This window comes from Phocoena sinus, chromosome 16, assembly GCF_008692025.1.
Source record: "Phocoena sinus isolate mPhoSin1 chromosome 16, mPhoSin1.pri, whole genome shotgun sequence".
Classification (NCBI taxonomy): domain Eukaryota; kingdom Metazoa; phylum Chordata; class Mammalia; order Artiodactyla; family Phocoenidae; genus Phocoena; species Phocoena sinus.
This window is the reverse complement of record NC_045778.1, coordinates 24985611-25012998: the sequence shown is the minus strand read 5'-3', so window position 1 is coordinate 25012998 and position 27388 is coordinate 24985611. Positions and strand designations below refer to the sequence as shown.

The following is a 27388-nucleotide window of genomic DNA, read 5'->3' as shown; positions in this document are numbered from 1 at the left end:
AAGTTTGCCAATCTTTGATCTACATCATTTTCTCCTTTCCCTTCATTTTGTTAATTAATTTCACTGGTTCCAATACGAAGTGTTCGTTGCAGTTGTTTCTAAAAAAAAAAAAAGAAGAAAAACTGTTTTCTGATCTTATGTAAAGCCATAAAATGAATTGGCATATTAAGAAAGCAGATTTAACTGCAGATAACATTAATCTCTGTGGTTTAGGATATTTATCTCAATAAAATTTATTAAGCACCTACAAAATAGAGTACGGTATAGTTTTATACCTTTTTCTATTGTCTTATCAATCTGAGGGCATAGAATGCCAAATAACAGGGCATATGGTACCACATTTTAATTCTGTCTACAGTTCAGTCATTGAACCACTTAAATGCAAGTTAGTGAATTTATTAACATTTATTAATTGAAAATAGTTTATTTAAGACAGCATAAAAACCTCAGAGGAAAATATTGTTCAGGAGAAAATCCAAATAGTATTTTTTTAGTACACACTTACAGTGATAAACTTCCAAATCCCCTATAACTACTCTGACTTTGAATGGAAATTTCAGGGTATAATTATTGTTTACATATTTAAGGAGTCAGTGGGTATTTAAGTCATAATTTCAAGCAACTATTTAATTTTTTTAAGTTCCTAATTTGAAATACTATACCCAACTTCTGATTTTAGTCATGCTACTGCATCCAACACTAGGTGTTTTATTGCAGGAAAGAAATGAGGGGCATGGGGTGAGCTGCTTTCTTGGTACACAGTGCAGCTTTCCACATTAGAAGATGAAGCCCCACCTGGGACAGGTTGGTCAGCAGTGAGGTGATCTTTCCCGACCCAGTGGGCTAGAGTCAGAGTGAGTCAGTTCTGGGAGTTTGTCTAAACCCACAGTATAAGGTTTAAAGCAGCGCTGTGTTCTAGGGTGCCGGCTGATGTTCTCAGAGGGCGAGGGGAGAATCCCAAGGAGATAGGCAGCCAGAAGTAGGACTCGGGTGGTGGGTCGTCCTAGTCCTCCCAGTCGATGCTGATGGGGCCGCCTGTCAACATCTGGCTCTGTGGACCACTGTCATTCTCTCCTCCTACTGCCTCACGACGCATTCGCCGGTGGCAGCCCTGGGCACAGCGGGAACGCTCATCCAGCATCCCGCAGACAAGGACCCGGCAGTGCAGGAACACTTCCTAGAAAGATCATAATGATAATGAACAAAAAGAGTGAGAAGAGCTGCCACTTGGGAGCTGCTTACTAGGAGCCAGACACAATACCAAACGTTACATATGTATTATCTCATTTCATCTAAACAACCACCCTTTGAGGTAGATATCGTCATCCCCATTTTACAGATGAGGAAACTGAGACTTAGGAGGTTAACGAACTTGCCCATATTCACACATTTAGTAACGTGGCAAACACACTGAGTCATGTGGGTGATTTAAAACCCTACATCCATAACTTCTGCCTTTGCGCAGGGACACAAGAGACCTCTGTGAAGACATCTAATAACGTTAACATCTTGGTTCTTCACATCAAGGTCTGGGCATAACATGGGCTCCCACGCACTTCTGTGTAAAATAACAAGTTCTTTCTCCTAGGAAGCTTCTTCCTATAAGTAACTTCCCCATGCATGCTGCCTAGCTGAGGAGGAAGATCAGGGTTAGTCATCATGGTTAACAATTGTTCTAGAACAGTGATGTAGCTGGACAGGACATAAATCCACTAAAATGCAGTATGGAAAAGACTGTTGGTCTCTTAAACTTCCTTTTGTTTATGTGTTTCAACAACTCTACTAAAACAAAAATCAAAAACCTTCTACCTTACAGAGTATACAAAGCCTCTTACAACCTCTATTCATGTATATACATTTAAAAAAAACTGTATCACATTCAATTTGCATGTAAATTTTTATGACAATAGTTTTTTCATATCTCCTTTTTCTATATTTCATTCTGTATTAACTGCTTAATATTGCATTAATTGATACACTGTTTGCTTTAAACAACACCTCTCTCATAACAGTGCTCTATAAACACATCAACAAGTCATGTTTTACTTTTTGTTTTTGAGAAGCTGTCAGAATTGAAATTTTTAGATGATGATAATTTTATGGTTATTACACATTGTCAGACCACTTTCCAGAAAGTATACCAATTTATACTGCCACTGTATACATCTCCCTAATAGCCTTGCAAGTTGGGATTTATAATTTTTATAAATTTAATATGTATAAAATAGTCTTATAATAATTATTTTAATTGGCATGTAAGTACTATTTTCACTGAACATTTCACTATTGGTCTTTTCTGCAAATATTCTGTCCATATACTTTGCCATGTGACCACCACACAGGCTTTTTTAACCACATCTGCTCACGAGGATTTTATATTATAATCACATAGTACTTTCTTTGAACAAGCCCAGTTATTTTACTGGGTGGGGGGCAGATAATTGTGACATTCATGGAGGTGTTAACCTTCTAGATGGCCAGTTTTATAGTATTTTTCATAGAGGTGATGCAGATCCTAAATGTGGGCTTGTAGAATGTGAACAAACTGGGACACCATGAAGGAAGGCTGGGGAGGAGAGGTACCTTTACAAGGTAAAGATGTTCAGCTCACCTTGTGGTCTTTGCCCACAAACTTGAAGACAGGGACCTGGAAGTGCTTTGCGAGGTGATCCCGTGATGTGTACTGCTTTACTGAGTCATCTGAAACACAGCTGGAAGTAAGGCAGGATAGCACGTTAAGACTTGATTGTTTAAACAGAGGTGGAAAAACAATCCGGTCCAACGTGTTTGGTCCAAGGAGAGGCAAACTGGGTGGAGGAGGCTGGGCTGCACTCAAGACTTTTGAGAATGAAAGAAAAATGAAATCCCCTCCCTGTGAAGGCATCTTCAGACACAGGCCTGCTCATTAATGCTGTTGCTCCTGTCTCTCATTCTCTGTACCCACAAACTGGGCACAAGGACCTCCTGTTAAGTCATTGTATTGAAGTATTAGCGACAGCAGCAACATTTGTTTCAGAGATATCTTTTGAAATCAAGGTATCTTTTTAAGGCTGTATTTTCATTTGTAATATATTGCAGGAATTCTGCATTTATGTACTTTATTATTGATTTAAGAAGGTTTTTCTTTTAACTAGATTTCACTGTATTTATGGACACTCGCCCCTGAAGGGGATCCAAAGGTGAGCAAACCCCAATTTGTACAACAGAGAGCTGAAGAAAGATGTCAGTTTCTTAGAGAATAACTGGACCTATTGGGAAAAATCATTCACCTCCAAAATGTTTTAATTCCTCTTTTCCCAGATTTAATGCTAAATTTTAGTTTGATAATGCTTTGGGGTTTTAATCTCAGGTCTACCACTTAAAGTGAAACTCCTAGGCTCGCCTCAGGATTAGTTGAGGGTAAAGAGGGGTTAGTGATGCTCCACTCTGAGGTGACGGTTTAGTATTGATGGACAATTTCTCCTAAAGGCCAGGGCTCACACATGTATTATGTTTTCTATTCTGAATTCAAAAGGAACATTTTTTCTGACTGTTTTCCTTTTATGGATACTTAATAGTTCCCGTCTACCAGGCCAGTAAAAAAGTGGGATCAGATATAAAAGCCTATAAAAGTTGATACTTGCTCCACATGCTTACAGACCGCTTTCTAGTTCATTGGTAATTGCTGTTTCAGGGCAGTTGAAAAATCCAATAAAATTATTTAAAAATAAGACATCTTGACTTGTATTACCACTACTACCTTATTCCCCTAAACTGAAGAGGATCTAAACATATAATGTGGTTTCTGTTATTTCCTGTATTTATGTACGCATTTTCATTTTCCTGAGGTTAAATGAATTTATACCATCTTCTGATTATGTTCTCTAATAAATACCTAATGCATACCTAATCTGTGTGACACTCTCTGCTGGGGGCTGCACAGGAGATAGAGATGAACAATATGGTCTGTGACGTCAGGGAGCTTAAAGCCCAGTACCTATGATAACAATAGTAACGTGACATTAAAATGGCACTTTTCATGTGAATGCCTCAGTGTTTTCAATTTATCTTTACCTAAAAATAGTACTTTAAAAAAACTGAAGTATAGTTGATTTACAGTGTTGTGTTAGTCAGAACTTATCAAACTGTACACTTTAAATATGTACATCTATTGTATGCAAATAGCACTGCAATAAAGCTGTAAAAACATTTGAAAGGAACCCAAATCCATTCTCCCCCAAAAGTAAATCCATTTCCTAATCTACTTAGCACTAATTATGTGACTAAAAAAAAGACATAAAAATTGATGCTTCTATGTTTCATTTTAAAACTTTGTGGAGAACCCTTTAAGATGGCAAGAAATCTAAAGGGCTTCAGCCCGCTATGAGACCTACTCTTAGCCATCCAAAGCAGCTCAGAACGATGTATTTTCCAGATTCTGAAAACAAGCTAAGGAGGCTACAGGAATCTGAAACTAGAAGTACTCCTGCTGATAAACAGTTAAATTTACCAACCAAAGGAAATCAAGAGGAAAACAAGCAAAATGCTTTCAGCAGGGATCTGACTATACATATAATATTTTTTCTTTTGGCTGGATACCCAGGGCTCTGTGGAGCTGAGACTTGAGAGCTGGGATTTAGGAGGCTGTTAGAAAGCGTTTTACCCGTCCGGGTGACAGATAATGAGAGCTGGAATTAGGGCAATAAGAGTGGAGAACCAGGTTGGAGTATTGCTACTTTTAGAAAGGCTTCTCAGTTGATCCTAATGTGCATCAAGGGTTGAAATCATTGTGCAGGAGATCGATAGCAGCAGGTGAAGCTTGCCTGTGGTGAGAGATCTGGGGAGTTAAAAGCAAAGGAGAAATTTCAGAGTCTACCAGGCCAATTAGCAAAGGGCATGAACCGGGGCACACCTATGGTGCTCTGACTAGACTATTTGCCTTTTCTTTAGCTGCAGGTCCTGATCTGCCTGAGATGTGTCCCATCTGACATTGAGGATGAGGAAGAAACTGATGAGATACTACTATGAGTTTGGGATGTGAGTGTAATTTTCCTGGGAATGTAAGCAGTGGGTGTGGTAACTGCAGGCTTCCAATGATACACAGAGACAAGCAAAGTTCTCAATCCAAGCATCCTCAGGGAATACGGAAATCTCCTTTGTATAAAACAAGCAAACAGAAACAAACTTCACCTGATCTTTCTTCTCCTAAAACTGACCAAGTGTTTCTTCTCTCTCCTTCACTACCAAACTTCTTAAAAGAGGGGCCTGGGGCTTCCCTGGTGGCGCAGTGGTTGAGGGTCCGCCTGCCGATGCAGGGGACACGGGTTCGTGACCCGGTCCAGGAAGATCCCACATGCCGTGGAGCGGCTGGGCCCGTGAGCCATGGTCGCTGAGCCTGCGCATCCGGAGCCTGTGCTCCGCAACAGGAGAGGCCACAACAGTGAGAGGCGACAACATTGAGAGGCCCGTGTACCGTGCGCAAAAAAAAAAAAAAGAGGGGCCTGCATTTGCTGCTCCCACTTCCTAACCCTCTTGCATTTCTCAGCCCCCACTTGCCACCCATGCTCTACAATCTCTCTGGGCAGGTTAATCCTATAGTTTTGACTATAAACAGGGGCAATTCTCTGTCCTTTGTCTCTAGTCTTGACCTTGTTCCTGGGTCTGACACGCATTTCCAACTGCCCACTGAACTTCTCTGCCTTAGTATCCTGCAGGTATTTACAATACAATGTTATTACTTGGAATTATCATATTCAATATTTTCACAGCAAATCTGCTTCTCCACCTGTGTCCTTTCATCTTGGTTAAGGGCATCCAGTCAGTCACACGAACTAGACCCCTTGGAGTCATTTTGGACTCCCCTCTCCTTCACCAGTTTTTACCACCAAAATGCACACAAACAGTTTCTGAACTAATTAACAGCTGGTGAGAGTGCTGCGGTGGTTTTAAGAAATGACTGAGTTTGCTCTCGTGCCCAGAGGTCGGATGTAAACTGGGGCTAATCCATCGTCCAAGCAGCCTACTTACCCATCCCGGATGAGGTAGTATTTCAGGATCTCGTCGATCTTGGATGTAGGGGTGGCAAAGCAGCTCTCCACCAGGCTCTCTAAGCCATTCACGTGCACCAGGGGCTCAATGCCAAAGTAGAGGGAGTCTCGCAGCTTGAGGGTGGGCAGAGCTTCCCGGTAAGGCTCTTCGAACTCATGGTCCTTGAAGATCTCCAGAGTGAAAGGGAATATTCCGTGACTGCGGCTCATGATTTCCAGCGGGGTGTTGCGAAGGTTGGGAACGTAGCCTTCGGAAATGGTGTACAGGCGCGGGAACTCACACGTCACAGGGATCAGCAGTTTGCTGGTTCGGATGATGATGTCCCCGCTGCTCCCTGGGGTCTGCTTGGGTAGACCTGTCACAAGGTTGCTAGCCACGATTTTGTCGTTCACCACCTGAGCCAGGCCAGGGCCAGGAGAGGAGAGTCTATGTTTATTTCCACAGAGCACCTCAGCCCCCGCCCCCCCACCCACCGTAACGTTCTCCAAATTTCTTTTTACATCAAAGCACATGAGAGATTTGGTTGCTGAAGCCTGAAGCTTCTTTTTTTTTTTTAATTGCTTCTCCTCCTTTTAGCAAGATATTTTGACTGTTAAAGAGTTTTACATACCACTTCATGGTCAACCCACACATTCTTTTGGCGTATTAGTCATAAAAACCTGAGCTATGCAGAATCAGCCAGTTCAAAGCTCTGACATTTTAGAAAAGAACAGCTTCTGTACATTCGTCTTTTTCTGGAATCCTAGACCTGGTGATGGCGCTGCAGCAGGACCTTGTGCTGAGCTCAACCCCACGCAGACTTCAGCTGTCGCGTTTACCCAGATGATTTTTCAGTTCTTCACCTCCAGCCTTGTCTGCTCTCCTGTGTGCCAGAACCCCTGGCTCATCGTAGGGCATTTCCATTTGATTATCCACAGATACAACAAACACAATTTGCCTAAAGCGGGACCTTCTCCTCATCTATCTCCCCCATGTCTCACCCCAAATCTCATTAGCTCTCTGATTTTCTCTAAGCTAGATTCAATAAGTAAGTATTTATTTGGTTGCAAGGGCCTCTACACTTATCTCCTGGGTCCAGGTCCTCTTTTTTCTATCCATCTTGCCCACTTCTGATTTCATCATGACAGTGCCTGCTTAATCCCATTCCTATGGGGAAAAGCCCAAACCTCTCACCCCAGCACACAAGCAGATGTCTGGAAGCATAGTCTCCCCGCATCTATTTTTCCAGTCTCCTTTTCCAGTCAGGCTGTGTTGACCATTCACTCAGCTTAAGCTTCAAGAATTCTCATGTCTGAGACTGGCTCACTTGTTTCCCATCTGAAATGCCCTTTCCTTTAGTCTCCGCTTGTATAAACCACACACATGCTTCCACCCCAATTCAAGTCCCATTTGACTTGACTGTTCCATTGTTTGTCCCTTTCTGGACTCCTATACCACCCGTCAACTGTATCACTGTCTCTTATTTATAACTTGTGTGTGTTTTCATCTCAATACTACTGTGTATATTCCTAAAAGTCAGGAATCTTATTTCACATATCCCTCAGGCTCCCAGCACAGGGCTGTGCACAGATTCTTGCAGGAAAGTACAAACCTTTTACCTCTAACTGGTTCAATCCCTGAACTCATTTACTACCTCATAAATGAACCATCATCTATATCAGTCACTGTCTTCAAGTATAATAATTGGTCAGAGGAGACATAGCCAGCCTCCGGGTACTGGTGCTGATGCACTCAGAAAAATGTCTGCACATATTGGAGAGAGGGTACCATTTGAGAACAGAAAGAGCAGAATTCTTTTTAAGCCACTGTTCTCCCAGTGTCGGGACCACAGCACAGCAGATGCTCAATAACACATTTGTTAAATGAATGGTATATGATTTTTTTAACTCCATTCTTTTATGTGGAAATATTTCATCTATGACGCAAGCCACACTGCACACCTCTGTCAACAACTTCCCAAATAACTGGATTTGGTCATTCCCCAAGGGTCCTTCAGGAAGAACCTACATCGACCACTGTGCCACATGTCTTGAGGGAGAAGAGGATGTTGACGTGGGTGCCATTGGACACGCCTCGGCAGGAGGTGTTGGTTAGGAAGAGCTCCAGACCGCCGACCAGGTCCCTGGGGATGCTCACTTCAATGGTGTTCGACTTGCAGAACACGGGGACTGCGGGGACAGGAACTGCTGTTAGAACTGGAAAAGTGGGACTGGGAGAAGGGAAGGAGGATTCTAGGAGAAATAACTTCTCCCTTCCACACCTTGAACTTTTTGTTCTATCCTCAAGGAAACCTCTGAGGCTCAAAACAAATTGGTGAATAAAACCTGGACTCCTAACTCCCAAGGTTGTGGTCAAATAATGCTCCTCAAATACTATATTGTTTCCCAAATGAGAAAATACTGTATCAAAATTTCAATCCAACAAACATTTATTTCAAAGTGTGTCTAGCATAACTCCATGCACTGAAACACCTAAAGGATGAACTTTTAGCACAAACACAATTTATTGGCAATACAGAAAAAGCACTGCTTTGATATAGGCTTAAATTACATAACGCTACCACTTTGACTTTCCCATTAATTACTGCCCCATAAAACAGAGGTAATAAAAACAGCATTAGCGCACTTGGGGAAGAGTTCTAAACTGTCCTTGCATTGCTCAATAGACCATAAACTATAAAATTCACTTTAATTTAATATAAAAAGATTGCTCTTCCTTAGCATTCATTCCTCTGGACTGTACAAATACTCTAAAAGGAGTACAAAGGGTACTGTCAGACAATATGTGAGGGCAATATCAGTATGTGAGGGCATATCACAGCAACGGCTTAGTATAAAGAAGTCACATATAGGTGCTCATTAAATACTTGATGGATGAGTGAATTAATTTTCTGGACATAAATAACTAGATTTCCAGAAAATAGTTCTCAGAGGATTGTTGATGATCAGATTGTACGTGTAGGGGGAAGAATCAGTTCCCTAGGGCTTTCAACTTTTCATAAGCCAATCATCTGTTAGAAAAGAGAGGAACTCCATCTAAATTAAGTATTAGTTATACAACTAATAATAGAAATTAGAGAAAAAAATCAAAAGTAAAAAGCAAAGGAAACTGTATGACCTAGCAATCCTGTTTCTGGGCACAGGTCCAAAAGAATTGAAAGCAGGACCTCAAAGAGATATTTGCACACCCGTGTTCATAGCAGTATTATTGACAAGCAATCCAAATGTCCATCAATGGATGAATGGATAAACAAAATGTGGTATACCCATGCAGTGAAATAGCTTTATAAAGGGAAGGAATCCTGTCATATGCTGCAACATGGATGAACCTTGTGGACAATTTGCTAAGTGAAATTAAGTCAACCACAAAAAGACAAATACCGTAGGAGTCCACTTATATGAGGTACCTAAGGTAGTTGACTTCATGGAAACTGAAAGTAGAATGGTGGTTGCCAGGGGCTGGAGGGAGGAAGGAATGAGGGGTCCTTGTTTTAATGGGTATAGAGTTTCAGTTTCACAAGATGAAAAAGTTTTGAAGATTCGTTGCACAAAAATGTGAATATATATAACACTTAAAAATGTGAATATATATACACTTAAAATTGGTTTAGATGGTAAATTTTATGTTATATTTTTTTACCACAATTTTTAAATGATCCCAGAGTGTACACATGCTGCTAAAAGAGGTGGTGTTCTAAAAGATGAGAATCTTGACACACTCAGTTGAGGAAGGCAGGGAGATTAAGAGGGAGGAATTAAGAGCAGAGGTTGAGCATGTACTACCTTGGCAAGTGTGGTTATCCTCAGACAGCACCAAGCCCCGGGGACATTCACACTGATAGCCCTTCTCAGACATAAGGCAAGAATGGCTGCAGCCGCCATTGTTATTGTGGCATCCTTCAATGTCTGCAATAAAAACCAAAGGAAAAGGGAATGATATTGTAGCCCTCTTCCCCAAGAATTCTGGTTCTTGGACTGGTACTTTGCATTAGGCATTGTACTTGACTTACCACAGTATCATTGGGGCCCAACTCAGTCACTGAGACATGATGTCCACAAAGAAGTTTATTAAATGTTAAAGCTACAAAGAGCAATCTTACAACACACACAGCTCTAACCATTTAAGCTGGTCATTTTGTAGAATGCCCTTCAATCCAGCTTTGTCTGTTTTTCTCATGGTTAGACTACAATTTTGGGGAGGAAGACCCGAAAGTCATTTCTTAATTTCTGTAACATTTAGTCCACCCAGTTTGAAATTTTATAGAGTATTATTGATATAAAAGGGACTGACAGAATATAAATTCACCTAGAGCAGCTAAATGGATCAGAGTTAGTCAGAGCTATTACCAGTGGTTGGATCACCAGCCCCTCTCCTCAAATCTCTAGGAATAATAGCACTGGAGATATGTTTCTTGGGCTGATAGCACATTATAAAAATGAACCGGACAACACACTGAAAGATTCCACTCAGCTGAGCTCTTTGTGACATTCCTCTTATGACGTAGTTTTTTAAAGTCTTCTTTTTAAAAGTTTCACATTTTCAAAAAGCATACTCAATCAAATGTGCCAAAAAGGAAAAATATTCAGTTGAAAAATGAAGAAACTACCACATAATGTCATAGTTAGCGAGGAAAAATAATGACCTTTGTGGGCTCTGGATATGATCTTCTAGATCATGGGTCATCAAACTCTGGCCTGCTACATGTTGTTGTAAATAAAGTTTTACTGGCACACAGTCACACCCATTTATTTCCCTATTGTCTATGGGTGCTTTCTCATTACAAGGGCAGAGTTGAGTAGTTTCAACAGATTCCATATGGTCCGCAAAGCCTTAAATATCTACTATTGTGTTTATGCAGAAAAAGTTTGCTGGTCCCTGTTTTAGGGGTAAGATAATAAAAGGGAATGTGTTCAGGAATCCCCTGGTGGTCCAGTTGTTAGGACTCCACACTTTCACTGTCAAGGGCCTGGGTTCGATCCCTAGTTGGGGAAATAAGATCCTACATGCCGCATGGCATGGCCAAAAAAAAAAAAAGGGAATGCTTTCAAATCATTTAAGATGTTCAAGGAAAGATATGAGCCAATTTCCAGTTATAGCTATTAGTCTCAGTTCATTAATAATAAAAATATTAGTCCTTAGTAAATTAACTTGAGATGAATCGATTTTTGTGAAACAGGGAGAGAGAATAAATTTGCAATGAATTAATCTTTGCAAAACTTAGGAGAGATTAGGCTATCACCTGTTTATAAATCTGTACAATTAAAAAGGATAAGAGTATTCCTATGGGTTTTTGAAATAGCTGAAAATGATATATAATGGTGTAGAAGAAAGCATAAAATATGCTATAAAATGTTAAAGTCAACATTAATAGGAAATTTTTTTCTTAAAAATGGTCTTCCTTAAGTCAGTTAATTTCCCTGGGCCTCAATTTCAATATATGTAAAATGAAAGGGTTGGATTAAATGTTCACTCAGGATATTTCCAGGTCTAAAATTGCAAAGCACAAAATAAACTGAAATTCTTATTTGGTTTAAAGGATTTTAAGTCTCTTCCAAGGACATACCAAAATGTTTAGAATGGCTATACCTGCAAGTGGGATTGCGATCATTTCGGTTATCGTTCTTTTACTCCTTTGTATTTTCTTCTATGAACATAACTCTTTCATAATAAAACAAAACAATAAAAGTTACTTAAAAATTAAAAAGAGCTTTTTATTTTAAAAAAGAAGATATGCTAACCTAACAGACTAGCTAAAGAAACAAATATGTTTGGACTATCAATAAAATGTAAGGGTTTCCATAAAAACAAAAAAACAAAACCAAAAAAAAAAAGGATTTCAAATATGAATCTTAATCCTAAAGTGTAATTCATATTCAAATTTTATCTTCTGCTAAAATACTTTTCAGTTATGATTATTAGGTTTTAAAATTATATGAGGATTAACTTAATATTTCCAATGAAATACTCATGAGTAATTATAAATGTTCGTCATGGAACATTTCATTAATATTTAAATATGTAAAGATTATTGCATAAAATAAGATTTAAGGAGGATTCAGGACATCACTCTTACTCAATAAAATTTAAAGTACATTTAGTCTTTTTACAAGGGACAGTAATTTGATATCCTGGTTAATGGTCCCTGAGTTAATAATGCAAATTTTGTTGCATGAAATGAATTGTGAGCACTAGCCATAATTTTTCCTTTTGGGGTAGTATTTTATTATTTTGAATATAACTAGAATAAAGTGATATCGTAAGCAGTATTATAATCTGTTATGCCACAAATTCAATTACCTTCTGGGACAAATCATATGTCCTCTGTAAATAATGATAATTAAGCCATTTATCTCTTCATATAATCTGCAGAATATTTTTCTTTTTTGGTCTCTCAACTCCCAATATCATGAGATTCAGACTTATTAAAGTGGAAGTGATGAAATTTTATTTGGGATAATTTGCAAGGGCCTTAGAGAAGGGACATTATCTAAGTTTCATGTCGTAATAGTAGACAATTTCCATTTCAATTATTTGACACACATTACAAATTCTTTTTAGTACTTAATTATATGAAACGTATACAGCATTTCTACTATCAAAAATAGATAAGTTTAGGGCTTCCCTGGTGGCGCAGTGGTTGAGACTCCGCCTGCCAATGCAGGGGACACAGGTTCGTGCCCCGGTCCGGGAAGATCCCACATGCCGCGGAGCGGCTGGGCCCGTGAGCCATGGCGGCTGAGCCTGCACGTCCAGAGCCTGTGCTCCGCAACGGGAGAGGCCACAACAGTGAGATGCCCGTGTACCGCAAAAAAAAAAAAAAAGATAAGTTTACTTATCTCTAAAAATGTATTAATCTCTAATAAATTCAAAGCATATGAGTAAAAAAAAAAAATGACTTCATGTAAGCCAGTTTCCCAAACTTCCAAGATGGTAAGACTCACCTAGAAACTTGGTAAAAACACAAACTGTAAGGCCCCTCCCACCCCACTGAACCAGAGTTTCCAGGAGAGAGGCCTGGGAAAGGCCAGCTTTAAAGGCGCCCAGGTGATTCTCAGCAGGGAAGTTTGAGAAACACTGCTGTAAACCATTTGTTATGCTACCTACCTCCATTATCTTGCTACTCCAGATGTGCTCCCTGGATATGCAGCACAGGTGTCACCTAGACGTTATTTAAAAATGCAATATCTTCACCTGACCCCAGACCTACTGAATCAGAACCTGTAGTTTAACAAGATCCCAGGTGATTCGTGGGCACATTAAAGTTTGAGAAACACGGAATACCCTATTTTTATACCACCAATTAAAATGCAGCTCTCTGCCTCTTGCAAAATGCAACAGCTCCCTCCTGCTAAAGCTTGGAGACAAAATCAACACTGCATTCTGTGTGCAACACGAGCATCCTGCAATGATTCTCAGTGATGATGATTTGTGGTTTCTTTACACAGCCAGATTGTTACTCTCTTCTGACGTTGGCCAGTTTTATGAACATCAAAGAATAAGCCAATGGCTTACTGGGGGCTCTTGATGTGAATCCCTTCTTGCCCATCTCACCTTCACATGTCTTGCCATCACTTCTTAGCACACGGCCAACCCCACACTCACAGCGATATGAATTTTTGAGGTTTACACAGATCTCACTGCAGCCACCATTGTTTTGTTCACATTCATTCTCATCTGTAGAAGAGAGACCAAACCATTTACATACTGCTGAGCCATGCAATCTTTTCCCAAGCCCCTTAGCAGAAACTCCACATCTTTTCAGATCCTGTCCCTAGACTTTCCACAAACCAACTCCAATATAATCAGTTTTATTAACCTGGTCTCCCCACCAAGTTATTTGTCCCTCTGCCCTCTGCTGGAGCGGAAGGCAGTTAGTTGGTTGCTTGCCAGTTCCCTCCTCGGGGCAAAACTGTTGGGGAAATGAAGTCCCCTTTGTTATTTGGGTTCACCTGCTTGTTTGTATTGGAGAGTCTCACTTTCTGCAATTCCTGAAGATTTGCTAAATAAATAAAACATAAATCAAACTGTGTTTTAAATGCATTAAAGGAATTTGCATTGCAGAGGATATGTTGGATAAAATTTTTTGCGAAGCAGTCTTTTTTATAACATGAACAACTGCCCTCAAATCTATTTTAAATATTGGAATATTCCCACATTGTACTTAAGCAATGACTGCTAACATTTTTAAGAATCTGATGAAGGACATGGACTCTTGCTATAAAAAGAATAAGCACAGTTGGAAACAAATGTCGATCCCCTTCCTTCTACAGACAAAAACAGGGGAGCTTGAGGAGTTAAATTTGCCATGGCTTGGATACAGGATATAAACCAGGGACTGGGGTTTAAACACCCACAAGGTGACAGGAGGCATGGCCTTGGGCCCACGAGAGGAGATGAGCTAGAACTGAAACCCTGCTCAAGTCTAGGACCCTGGAAAACGTATCCCCACAATGAAAGGGGGAGGAGAAGGACTCTGCTCCGAGGCCCTGGAAAGAAATAAGGAGCTCTCTGCCTGAGGCTCTAGGAAAGAGAAAAGCCTTCATAAACCCCAAGTTGGGCCCTACCACGGTTGAAGTATGAACTCATAATTCCCACATGGTGTGGGGATCTTGAAACTGAGAAACTGATGTAAAGTTTGGCCTGGACTGGTGAAGCTTCTGTGACACAAGCAATCAAAAAACTCTCCGTAGTAAAAAAGAACTCCTCAAACCAGATAATAAGAGTGGAGTACCACAGAAAAACAATTACAACAGAAGGTGGTTTATCATAAAACATATGCAGGAGGAGATGATCCACTATGAGAAAGCTGACAAGATAACAAATGGGAGGCTTTGAACTGGAGAGGACAGAATAATCCAGAAAAATCCATAATACAAGGATTTAAAAAATTACTAAACAGATAAAAGTAAGGCCAGTAACCAAAATAAAATTGTGTAGGAAGACAAGGCAGAATTGAAACAAAACAAACATACAGAACTCGTAGAAATGAAAAATATAGTTGCTAAGATTAGACCCTTCATCAGGGCCCCTACTGCCTGGACAGTAGATGGGTAGAGGTGCTAGCAGCCCTCCTGGGAGTGGCCACACTGGTGCTTGGGTTCACCCTCTGTCGAAAGCCTGGATTGCTTACCTGGAGACTGATTATTTTACCTGAGAGAGAAATATGCTTCTACTGTTGAAGCCATTGTTATCTGGGAATTTATTGTCACTTACAGCCTTGGAAACTCTATGCCCCAGCAATTCCACTTTTATAGGTATACTCTAGAGAAAATCTCACACGTGAGGTAAGGTATCATTTTAATGTTAATTTTAAGAACACACAAAACAATGCTATATATTGTTATTGTTATGTTATATTATTATTGTTACTTATTACATAAATAATAAAAGCATAAAAACAGGGACCAGAAGGACACACACTAACTTCAAAACTGTGATTATCCCTGGAGGGTGAGAGAGGTAAAAGAGATGGAATGAGATGGCTTTATTTGTATCTGTAAAATTTTATTTTAAAAAAAGGAAGAGGGACTTCCCTGGTGGTACAGTGGTTAAGAATCTACCTGCCAATGCAGGGGACATGGGTTCGAGTCCTGGTCCGGGAAGGTCCCACATGCCGCGGAGCAACTAAGTCGTGCGCCACAACTACTGAGCCTGTGAGCCACAGCTACTGAAGCCCGCGTGCCTAGAGCCCGTGCTCCACAACAAGAGAAGCCACCGCAATGAGAAGCCCACGCACCTCAGCGAAGAGTAGCCCCCGCTCGCCACAACTAGAGAAAGCCCACATGCAGCAATGAAGACCCAACGCAGCCAAAAATAAATAAATAAAAATTTTTTTAAAAATTTAAAAATTAAAAAAGGAAGAAAAATTTAGCTATAAAGCTGGGTACATGAGTGTCTGTTATATTATTATTATTTTTTTAATTTATTTAGTTATTTACTTATGGCTGTGCTGGGTCTTCGTTTCTGTGTGAGGGCTTTCTCTAGTTGTGGCGAGCGGGGGCCACTCTTCATTGCGGGGCGCGGGCCTCTCGCTGTTGCGGCCTCTCTTGTTGTGGAGCACATGCTCCAGACGCGCAGGCTCAGTAGTTGTGGCTCACGGGCCCAGTTGCTCCGTGGCATGTGGGATCTTCCCAGACCAGGGCTCAAACCCGTGCCCCCTGCATCGGCAGGCAGATTCTTAACCACTGCGCCACCAGGGAAGCCCGAGTGTCTGTTATATTATTTTCCTATACTCTTCTCTCTGCCTAAAAAAATAATTTATAGTAAATAATTAAAATTGTTATATATTTTTTAAAAAACTAAAGTAACATTGACACATGCACATAAACACAAAACTTTGCCTCTAATTTCAGGGAGTTCATGATCTCCCTGAAACCAACAGACAGACTCCAGGCAGAAACTGGGGGCTTTTCCCTATGTCCCGATAGGCAGAGATGTCCAAAATAAATTGTTAAGCAAGAGATGTGTGTGGTGTGTATAATATGCAACATTTGGTTTAAAAAACGGCAACAAATAAATATGTATATTTTTATTTTTATATCTGCCTGAAGAAACCCTGGAAGCATACATAAGTAAATAATGTAAGAGTTTACTTGGGGGACTTCCCTGGTGGTCCAGTGGTAAAGAATCTACCTTCCAATGCAGGGGACGTGGGTTCGATCCCTGGTCAGGGAACTAAGATCCCACATGCTGTGGGGCAACTAAGCCTGCGCGCCAAAACTACTGAGCTCATGTGCCTCAACTAGAGAGCCCATGGGCCACCACAACGGGCTTCTCTCTAGTTGTGGCACATGCGTCCGGGAGCGCATGTGCCACAACTAGAGAGAAGCCCGTGTTCCACAACGAAAGATCCCGTGTGCTGCAGCTAAGACCCGACACAGCCAAAAAAATAAACAAAAATAAAGAAATAAAATAAATATTAAAAAAAAGAGTTTACTTGGGATGGAGTTGGAGGAGAGGGAAGTGGAGCAAATGGGGGACAGAGAGCTAGATATTTCACTGTATACCTTCATGCTGTTTAACTTGGGAGCTATTTAAATACATGACCTATTCAAAAGTTATATTAAAACAAAAGAAGAGATGAATGAACAACTCCTGCCTTAAGAGGAAGCCAAATATTTTCCAACAGACACGTGTGTGTGTGTGTGTGTGTGTGTGTGTGTGTGTGTGTAGTGTGAGGGGTTGGGGGGAATTGTAGGTACCATCATCCCCCACACCCTGAACCTGTTTACATTAAATCACATAGTCAAAATCAACCAGGCAAGAGCCCTAACAACTGTTATGGGAGTGCCTAGCCATGCTCCATGGGATGGCTAGTGGGATTCATTAAAGAGACTGAGGAACAAAAGCTTTTCTAAAATAAGAACCCTTTGATATCCCTTTCATCCTGATGCCCTATCCCATCCTGATCTTGTTACTCTTCTTCTGGAGGAGGCAGCTGTGGGGTAGTCCTCCCCTTTTTCTCTAGACTTGTTTTAACTCTATTTGAGTCTGAATACAAAAAGCTTCATAACACTAAACAGAAAATAGATGATCTTCAGTCCTGGGTTTTTCAACTCTATTTTCTCCCTGCTGTAGACAACAAAACATGTATACAATTGGACAACTCTGGATTTCCTACAAATAATCTGACTACCCTTTCTTGCCACTCAGACAAACCAAAATTATATTAGTGAAGCTATAGGAGTATGTCCTTAGATAATTCTAGACCAAAGCTACCCAACAGAAATACAAAGCAAGACACACATGTAATGTAAAATTGCCTAGTAGTCACATTAAAAAATTTGTTAAAAGACATTGGTAAAATTAATCTTAATAATATATTTCCGGGACTTCCCTGGTTGTCCAGTGGTAAAGAATCTGCCTTCCAATGCAGGGGATGCAGGTTCAATCCCTGGTTGGGGAACTAAGATCCCACACACTGTGGGGCAACTAAGCCAGCGCACCACAACTACTGAGCCCACGTCCCTCAACGAGAGAGTCCTCGTGCCACAAACTACAGAGGCCACACACTCTGGAGCCTGTGTGCCACAACTAGAGAGAGAAAAACCTGCACACCACAACTAGAGAGAAGCCCACGCGCCTCAACGAAAGATCCCTCATGCCACAACTGAAGATCCCATGTGCCTCAATGAAGATCCCACGTGCCGCAACTAAGACCCAGTGCAGCCAAAAGATAATACATAAATAAATAAAATAAATTAAAAAAAATAGATTTCATTTTATCCAGTATGTCTAAAATATTTCATTTCAATATATAATCAATATTAAAATTATTGATATCTTTTATTCTTCTTCTGAACTAATCTTCAAAACCTGGTGTGTATTTTATACTTATAGCATGTCTCAATTTGGATGATAAATTTTCATCAGAAATACTTGAGCTGTATTTTATAGTCATAAAATTTACAGTTCACTCAAGTTGCCCCACACAGTTTTAGTTTTCCAATGACTGAATCAAATATTAGCTTTTAAATTAAAATTAAGTAAAATTACAATTCAGTTTTTCAGTCACACAAGCCACATAGCCACACACGGCTAGTGGCTAGTGTACTGGACAACGCAATCCCAGACTGTCCCGACACATGATATAAATTTGGCTTGAGGCTTTAGTTATGAACTAAAAAGACAAACCCCATTCTGAGTTTTCAGAGACACAAACTGGAAAAATGATGGCGCTCTGAGTCAGGAAGAGTTTTTGATTTGTCCTTTACTCCTAATAGCCTGTTTCTACCGCAAGATGGGTTTCTTACCAAAGCATGTCTGTCTGTCGGGGCCTAGCACGGTTCCTGGAGAGCACGTGCACCCACTGGTATCCAGGCAGCTACCGTGGCAGTCCTCATCACAGATGTCATAAAAATCTATGGAGGATAAAGAGGACCTTTCAGGAAGGGCGAGGACCAGAGGACACTCTCATCCATGAGAAAGCCTCATGAGTTCAATCATGGGGTATGAATTCCTAGCCAACATCAACAGAATTCTCATTGATCAGCGTTTATATAGCCCAATGGCAAGAGGTGCTGCCTAGGGACATGTTCTGTCATTGAGTTCAATGAGTCCCAACTTCAGATCCTTGGGTGACCATGGAGTTTCTGCAAATCTAAAACCTCACCAAACATGAGCCGTAGATTAAGTAAGCATTATGTCCTACTCTTCTATGCAGTCTATTTTTTAAATGTATACAGAGTTTTATGGGATTAATAACATGAAAATTCACTTAAAAGTATTACTGATCTCAAGTGGCTTCTTCCCATTATACATCATTAAAAAAATCAGTGGGCACTAAGCACAATGCTACCGTATAGATGTCTGAAATATATACTGAGAAGGGGTCCTCCATGCTCAAAAAGGCTGGAAATCCACATGAAATAACCTAAGTCAACATTTCACTTTCTACTGTTCTGTTTGAATGGAGTGGAAGACAAAGTAAAACTGATCAAAGTCATAGCTCCTTTCCCTTTCTATTCTTCAGGAATTTTTCAGAAATCTAAGAACACACCTCAGAAATCATGATCTGGAGGTGTCCGTGGCCCTAAATCAATGTTCTTCAGGCTCTGAGATACTACCATAACCAAATTTCCTATGGCGTTTTTCTCTTTGATGCCATATGTGGCCTTGTTGGGGGAGGGAAAAGAGCCCAGGGAAGGTACTCACGACCACAGTAGACGTGAAAGCAGACGCTGGGCTTGGCCAGACGATACACATAGTAGCCTCCAGGGCAAGCCTTGACCTCCACTGTGGTGTTCCAGAGGCAGCAGTTCCCACTGAAGCTTGCACAGGCCTGGCGTTGCACAATGCCATCCCCTTCCAGAGGGTGGCTGCCATTGAGCCAGACAGGTGCGTGGGTTCCACAGTGGTTTTCTGGTATGCAGAAGGTGGGCATGGCATCCCCTGCCATGCCTGTGAAGCGGTACCACTCCCCATCCACATTGTTGTCACACAGAGGGGAACCTTGAGACTCATCAAATTGGTGGTCAGTGTTCCTCCACGGCTCATTCAGACTGATGTAAGCAGAACAAGGATCTAGGGCTGGGAATGAAAAGGACACCTCAGAGGCACCTTGTGATGTTTCAGATCACAGTGGCAAGAGCCTGAGTCCACCTTCTTGGTCTTACATTCTGGCTTTTTAGTTCAAGAAAGAAATAATCTAAAGTTCCCAAAAGTAGCTGTTTAAGATTCCTCAAGTTGACGTAAACATATTTCATAAATGCCTTTTACATTTGAAAAATTATTTCAAATCTATTTAAGGTTTTGTGTTTGCATTGAACTAAACCTTTCATCCAGAGTAATCATCTGATAGGATAGCTGATCAGACCAAGGGAGGTTATAGGCTCACTGAAATCTGTGCTGGTCAGACTATATTTTGAGTACTGTGTTCACACCTGTGGCTATATTTTATGAAAGTAATGGACAAACTTGAAGGTGATCAGATTTAGAAGGGACAAAAGAGGAAGGTGATCAGATTTAGAAGGGAGCCTAACAATTATTTACTGGGGAAGAAGCTGAGAACTACTGTTTGGAGGAAAAAAAATAACAAACCCTGAAGAATATGCATCAGTCTTCAAAAATCTGGAATGGCTTATGAAAGAGGAATTAGCTTTCTGTTACAATGACAAGAACAAATTGTTACAGGGAAGTGCATTTCAGTTCAGCTATCTAGTAATGGAGAGGCTGTATTATAGAGTGGTAAGCTCTTCATCTTTGGAAATTTTCAAAAAGTAGTTGGATGGTCATTTGTAAGCAAGATTTTGGATGGAACTTTGCATTAGCGGGCAGTTTGGCTTGATAATGAATGTGTAAAGCTCATTCCACCTTAGAAGGAATAGGCCTCTGGCATATGTCAGCTGCTTTGAAAAACACAGTATAGTGTGAAGTAATTACCAAAGATATTCTCCATGTGAATGTTGGTACATGTTCCATCACCTATTGAAAACACCATGAACTTTGTGTCTTCACAATTAGCCAGGGCATCACTGTCTAGAATATAGCAACATTTCAAGCATGCATTTTTAGTGCATAAATAACATGGACAAATACCTCATCAAAAACATTTTAATGACTGAATACACCAATATCCCCAGTTCACTGCTTCTCTCAATTTCAGGAAAACACTGAATTAACACAGGCAAATTGTTCTTACAAAGAATCTATAAAATCAAGAAATTCTAGAAAGGAGTCCTAGCCAGAGTACTATCCTTCTTAATGCATGTGAGGCTGACTTAATAGACATTGTAGGCAGGGAATTCATATTAAGGCTGAAATACTTTGTGGGCAGGAAATTCAGCTTCAGCAAATACTGCACAATAATTAAGTGTGGATAGGCCATGATCAAAAAATCTAAGTTGTCTAGAAAATATTTTGGATTTTCCCAGTCTACATTTCAATTTCAAGTTTAATCTCAAAACTTCAGTCACATGTAGAGGAGGGTGTAGCCTAGTGCTAAGGGCCCCATTGAGAGTATAATAACCGTTTGGGACAAGAAATAAGTAGGGTATTGCATATTCTGGAAGTAACACTTTTGCAGAGTTACACGTGCCAGGAGCAACCCTCTCCTTATAATGTCCCTGCGGTTTCCTGACTGTGCCCTAGACCATGGTTTGATGTCGCTTGAGAGGAAGAAATGTCCTCATACAGACTCTCTACCCTCTGAAAAGGGAAAAATTCCCTTATCTTCTCTCCCAGCTGTGGTTCTCTTATGAAGACAGATTTCCAGGGCAATTTCACAGGTGATTATAAATTCATAGAAATATTTGGTTCATCTCCTTGGCTCTAATTTTATAAGAAATGGTTAAGTACTCAACTTTTAATAGCTTTTACAGAAATTCCTAAACCTCCCTCAATAACTATTTCATGATTTATAAAGTTTTTCCTTAAATTTAACTATCATTTCTTGTGCTATTTGTTGAAAGTTTACTTCCTCTCTTGTTGTAGGTGATACATGGCACAAATAGGAGAAATTTACTATCTTCTGTAAACTAAATACATATTGTAAAAGTTACCCATGCAATATTTCCTAACATTAAATAAACCCATTCCACTCACCCCCTTTAAAGGGAGTAATTTAATCCTTTAATAATCTGGCCGCTGGCGTTAACTCGTTTTTTCAGTCTCTCAATGTGGAGCCCGAATTCGGTATTATGCATGTTGCGTCCTGAATTACTGACGTATATATACACACGCATACATAATACATCCCTCAAATGAGAGAGCTTCAGAGAACAGCCCGGTGGGCAAAGTTCGAGTCAGGGGGCCCCAGCTGGCAGACAGCCGGTCAGCCTTTATTTACTAGGATGTTCGCTCGTCAGCCCGGACGTCCATGCCCCCCGAGGGCCGGCACCTCGTCGTGGCCGAAAGCAGAGCGCAAACGTCAGCATCCCCGCCCTTTCGTCCCGGGAACCAGGACTCCCTGACCCTCCAGGTCCGCATCCCGGGAACCGCCCCTTGGATAGTCCGGATCACCAGATTCTGCCCCCGCGCCCTGGGGTCGGAAGCCCCTCCTCTCCTTCCTTCCCTCTCCCCCTTCGCTTCCCGCCTTCCGCCCTCCCCTCTTCTGCTTTTTTCTCACTTACCCTTTCCTCTGAGGCAACTGCACCCCCACCCAATCCCTAGCCCCCAAAGTTCTCCCTTTATCTTGTTTATGGCGTTGAGTCAAACGTCCTAGAAGGGCTGGAAAAAAAATAATAAAATAAAAAAGATCTGGGAAAGGAGAAGGTGTCTGATGGGAGGGTACGGGAGGTACTAGAGGGAGGAGTAAGCCAGGGAAGAGAGTGGGGAGAAAGCGGGGAGGAAGTTGAGGGCAGGACCACTTTGACTCAAGCGACTCTTGGTTACTTACTGGTAGCAGATACAGGGTGATTAAACTTAGCTCAAACCTATCTTTAAGACTTTTTAAGACCAGTTTTAGATTTAGAGAATAATTGAGGAGATTGTACAAAAAGTTCCCATTTTCTGGCACCCAGTTTCCCCTATTATGAAACCATTGTACACTAGTGTGGTATCTTTGCCACAATTAATGAACCGGTGTTGATACATTATTATTAACTCAAGTCCATAGTTTAGATTTCTTTAGTTTTTGCCTATTTTTGTCTATTCTGGCATCCCATCAAGGATACCACATGACATTTAGTTTTACATGTCTCTTTAGGGTCTCAAGCCTATTTTTAATGTTTATTCTTAAAGGTACTAGAGCAAGGCCTTAGTTACCCGAAGAAATAGGGGCAATTAAACACTGAGATTCTCAGAGGTGCCAAGAAGGATGGTTCTCGCCATCTCACTCTCTCTTCTAGTTAGAACTTAAATTCTAATGGGAAAAGGAGAGAGACATTTGTTACTAAATGGAATTAAAACTTTGCTTTGTTGGCCAGTTTTGTATCAAGTCTGGAGGTGCCAAGGGGGGAGACAGTTTAAGATTCACTCAGTCTCTGCAAAAAAAGTCGTATTTTCAGATGTCAAGACTAAGAAGTCTGATTTATCCAGATCTGTGCCTTTAGGGGCACACTCAGTCCCTTGTATTAATGAAAGAAAAAACTCTATCCTCTGCTCTAAAAAAAAATTTTTTTTCCCTCTTAAAGTTGGGACTATACAAGTGCCTAGAATATAAAGAGGTTAGGATTCCTTTTACAGATACTCCAAGAAATATTTAGCTCATGGAAAGTTGTTTGGATTTGGCAGATCCATGGAAATTTTGGATGCTCAGGCAAAAGGCTAAACGGAACATGAAATGAAATTCTCTGAAAATATATCTCCACAGGTTTTCAATGACTTTTCTTCTCCTATTCTAGAACCAGTATTTAAGATACTGGAATCTTGCTCTTAATAACCTGTACATAACAGCAAATTCCTCCAACAAAAGTACATCGTGTCAAGTACTTGACACAAGACTTACCCGTTGGTGACCCCAGTGTTACTGTGGTGAAAAGGCAGGTGAAGAGCACGAATTGAAGCATCCTTTTGGACCAGCCACCAGAGACAGACTGGAAAATCCTTTTAATTTCAGTTTTCCTTTGTCCGCTTCTTTTTCAAACACTTTTTAAAAAGGCCTCTAGGCTCTTGTGAAGAAGACTTTTCAGTACTGGTTGGGGCTTTATCAGAGGAAGAGGATGAGTGGGATAAGGTGTCCATTGCTCTGGCCTTGACCCCAGATAGAAGCACTGCTTTACACTGTCAACAGAGTTAGTTTATTGATATTATTCTTTAGGGGAAAAAAAAGAAAAACCCTCACAATCCCTCATCCTCCTATTGTTTTTTTCTCAAGACTTCCCTGCAATTAGGCCTCCAGTATCTTATCCAGAAGGGAACTCTAAAAGAGGGACATCCCCTCACGTCAAAATCTTGTTTTGTGACTTCAAGGAACTGATTTCATGATATTGCAGCCATAGCATTGCAGATTACATGAGAATGGGATAAAGCCTAATTTTTGGAAATGATCTTTAGAAAATGTCTTGGTCAGGTGGTCAAGGAGTTTACAATAGCACACAAAAGAGTAGTAAGGACAGGTGTGGAATGAGGACAATATTCTCTTGAAGCAAACGTCCAAGTCTGTTTTATTATGGTCTTTGGTATCAAAACTTCCTAAAGAAACAAGGTTCAAGCTGTGTTTGAGCAGCAGTATCTCATGTTTTCATAGTGCCTTTCTTCTCCAAATTTAAAATGGTTTAGTGTTATTTATTTCACTAATTCTCACAGTAAGATAGGGGTAGGGGCTTCAGATTAGGAACTATTCATTAAATTGACGACACTGAAAAGTAAGTGACAAAGTTTACTAGAGTTTCAGTTTTAGACAAGAGAGGGACAATGTAGGGTCCTGTATATGACATGTCACTAGACATAACCTTAGTAGTTACAGGTTTGGAGTTTGCCAGCTTCCTGACATCCTACAGTGCGTAGAATGAGAATTGGCAAGCACTGTTACTGAAGATAATGTGAAGGGGAAGGATAAAAAGAAGGGTAGAGAATAGGTTTTTGTTTGTTGTTTTTAAATATGATATTAAACAAGGATCCACGTGAAACCAAAATTTTTCTCTCCTAATCTTACCTTGACATGATGCTTTGGGCTTCTATTATTTCTAAACTTTCTTCATCTATGCTTCTTTTCCTAATAACAGAACTTCTAGTGCCTGGGAAAGAAATATTATTGTCATTTAGGAAGTAGTCCCTAAATTTGTCTTCATAATCTTTTAGCACATTTTCTTATTACACTAAGTAGCATTCAAATTACTGTGGCCCCTTTCCTCTAGGGTTTCGGTTCAGTTAAACAGTAATGCTTACTAAGGGCCAGGTAACATGCTGGTCATGGGTATTTGACAGTGATTAAGGTAAAAGAGGTTCCCACAAGCAGACTTTACAGTCTAGCAAGGGGTTTCCATTGATTTAACTTGTACTCAGCTACTTTATCACTAATGCTAGTGGGACACAGGCAACTTGATCATTATTAGCTTATTAAGTTGCAATCTGATGGCAGCAATGGATGACTCTGGGACTGAGGAACTGTTTCGTTGCAGGGTAGTGCTGCTACGTGGCAATGGTCTTAACTGAGGAACTGTTTCATTACAGGGTAGTGCTGCTAAGTGGCAATGGTCTTAACAGAAATAACAAAACCCTGCAATTTCCTGTCCCTGAGAAGCCATCTGACTGCTTCATATGTGTTGCAGAGAAACAGAGGACGTGTGCATGAGATAAACCCAGATTTGCTGCCAGGATTGATTGCTAGAGTCAAGGACTTTTACCAGATAGTCCTTTGGTTCTGTAAACAAGTCTTCCCAGGATGGTAGGATATTTTTCTTATTCCTATTTTTTCTTTTTAGTTGACCGGCCCTTTCATTTTAATTTTTTATGATGAAAAATTTCAAATATATACAAAGTAGAAAAAACAATAAATAGTACCCAGCTGCCATAATAGTTAACATTTTGTCAATCTTATTTCATTTATACAGCAGTATGCATTTCTAACAAATGGCCTTTCTTTTTTATATAATCGTATTGTCATTATTACACCTATGGAAAGTAGCAGTAATTCCTTAATATCATCTAATACTCATTCCACATTTAAATTTCCCCAGTTGTTTCAAAAATTTCTTTGTATTGCTAGCTTGAGTCAGGATTCAAACAAGAGCTATAGGGGCTTCCCTGGTGGCACAGTGGTTAAGAATCCACCTGCCAATGCAGGGGACACGGTTCAATCCCTGGTCTGGGAAGATCCCACATGCCACAGAGCAACTCAGCCCGTGCGCCACAACTACTGCGCTCTAGAGCCCGTGAGCCACAACTACTAGAGCCCGCGCACCAAGAGAAGCCACCGCAATGAGAAGCCACCGCAGTGAGAAGCCCGCGCACTGCAACGAAGAGTTGCCCCCCCGCTCACCGCAACTAGAGGAAGCCCGTGTGCAACAACGAAGACCCAACGCAGCCAAAAATAAATAAATAAATAAAATAAATTTATAACAAAACAAACGAGCTATACATTGCTTGTGCTTGGGCCTCTTAAATTCTTTTAATCTATAACAGTCCCTCCACCTCCCATGCTACTTGGTGAAGAAACCCAGTCTTTTGTCCTATAGAACGTCTCACATCCTGAGTTTCCCTGACCACTTTGTGTGGTGTCTTTTCCCTTCTCTCACATTTATTTTTTATTTTTTTTAATAAGTCTTTTTTATTATACGTTATAAAAGTAGTGGCCCATAACACATTGGAACAACGTTTTTTTAAACCGGTTTTCACCACAGACAGTTTGAAAAGCACTGATTTGGATGACTTCCTTCTCATCTGTACCACTGTGATTTGACAACAAAGGTTACTTTCCCACATTAAAAATTTTTCTTGCCAATATTTTAGACAAAAGCAAGAATCACCCATACAACACTCTAGCCTCACAATTTCTTGACTCATTTATTCCAATAAAATATACCTTCAAACAATAACCCTAGCCATATATCTTGTCCTTAGTCCTCTTTAATCCTTAACTCTGAAACTCTGCTCTTGGATCACAAATTTTCATTCTCCTACCTTCTTACTAAAACTGCTCTTTACTCTTCCTACTGGAATAAACACTTTGTCTGGATATGGACTTGCTTCCCTGAATGCAATGCTTATGCAAAAACAGCCATCCATGGACTTATAGAATGCCTTACATATCACCATGAGATTCCACACAGCATTGTTTTGATCAAGGAACTCACTTCATAGCACATGGAGTGTGGCAATGGGCTCGTGCTCATGAACACTGATCTTACCAAGTTCTGCATCATCCTGACACAGCTAGCTTGATAAAACAGTGGAATGGATTTTTGAAGACTTGATTATAGTGCCCGATATGTGGCAATACCTGGTGGGGCTAGGACAAGGTTCTCCATGACAGTGTATATGC

At 40.5% G+C, this 27388-nt stretch overlaps 1 protein-coding gene across 1 annotated transcript; it reads right to left on the bottom strand.

The window, feature by feature from the left end:
• Positions 1 to 380: 380 nt before the first annotated feature.
• OIT3 (oncoprotein induced transcript 3) lies at positions 381 to 25147 on the bottom strand. The gene is made up of 10 exons (XM_032608512.1): positions 25061 to 25147; positions 23912 to 24186; positions 19681 to 20055; positions 18780 to 18887; positions 13579 to 13701; positions 9810 to 9932; positions 8035 to 8195; positions 6007 to 6422; positions 2612 to 2711; positions 381 to 1177 (listed from the first exon to the last, which is right to left on the bottom strand). Exons 2-10 carry the CDS (start codon positions 23970 to 23972, stop codon positions 1004 to 1006), a joined length of 1641 nt encoding a protein of 546 aa, XP_032464403.1. The 5' UTR covers positions 23973 to 24186; positions 25061 to 25147; the 3' UTR covers positions 381 to 1003.
• Between the last annotated feature and the right edge of the window lie 2241 nt (positions 25148 to 27388).

Bases quoted from the DNA above. Each gene is read 5' to 3' on its own strand.
- OIT3 (XM_032608512.1), bottom strand. From the start codon at position 23,972: ATGCTTCAATTCGTGCTCTTCACCTGCCTTTTCACCACAGTAACACTG. The intron at 2,712-6,006 runs GTAAGTAGGCTG...CCTTACTTCCAG, and splicing joins TACTACCTCATCCGGGATGG to CTGTGTTTCAGATGACTCAG. The intron at 1,178-2,611 runs GTGAGCTGAACA...TGATCTTTCTAG, and splicing joins TTGTGGGCAAAGACCACAAG to GAAGTGTTCCTGCACTGCCG.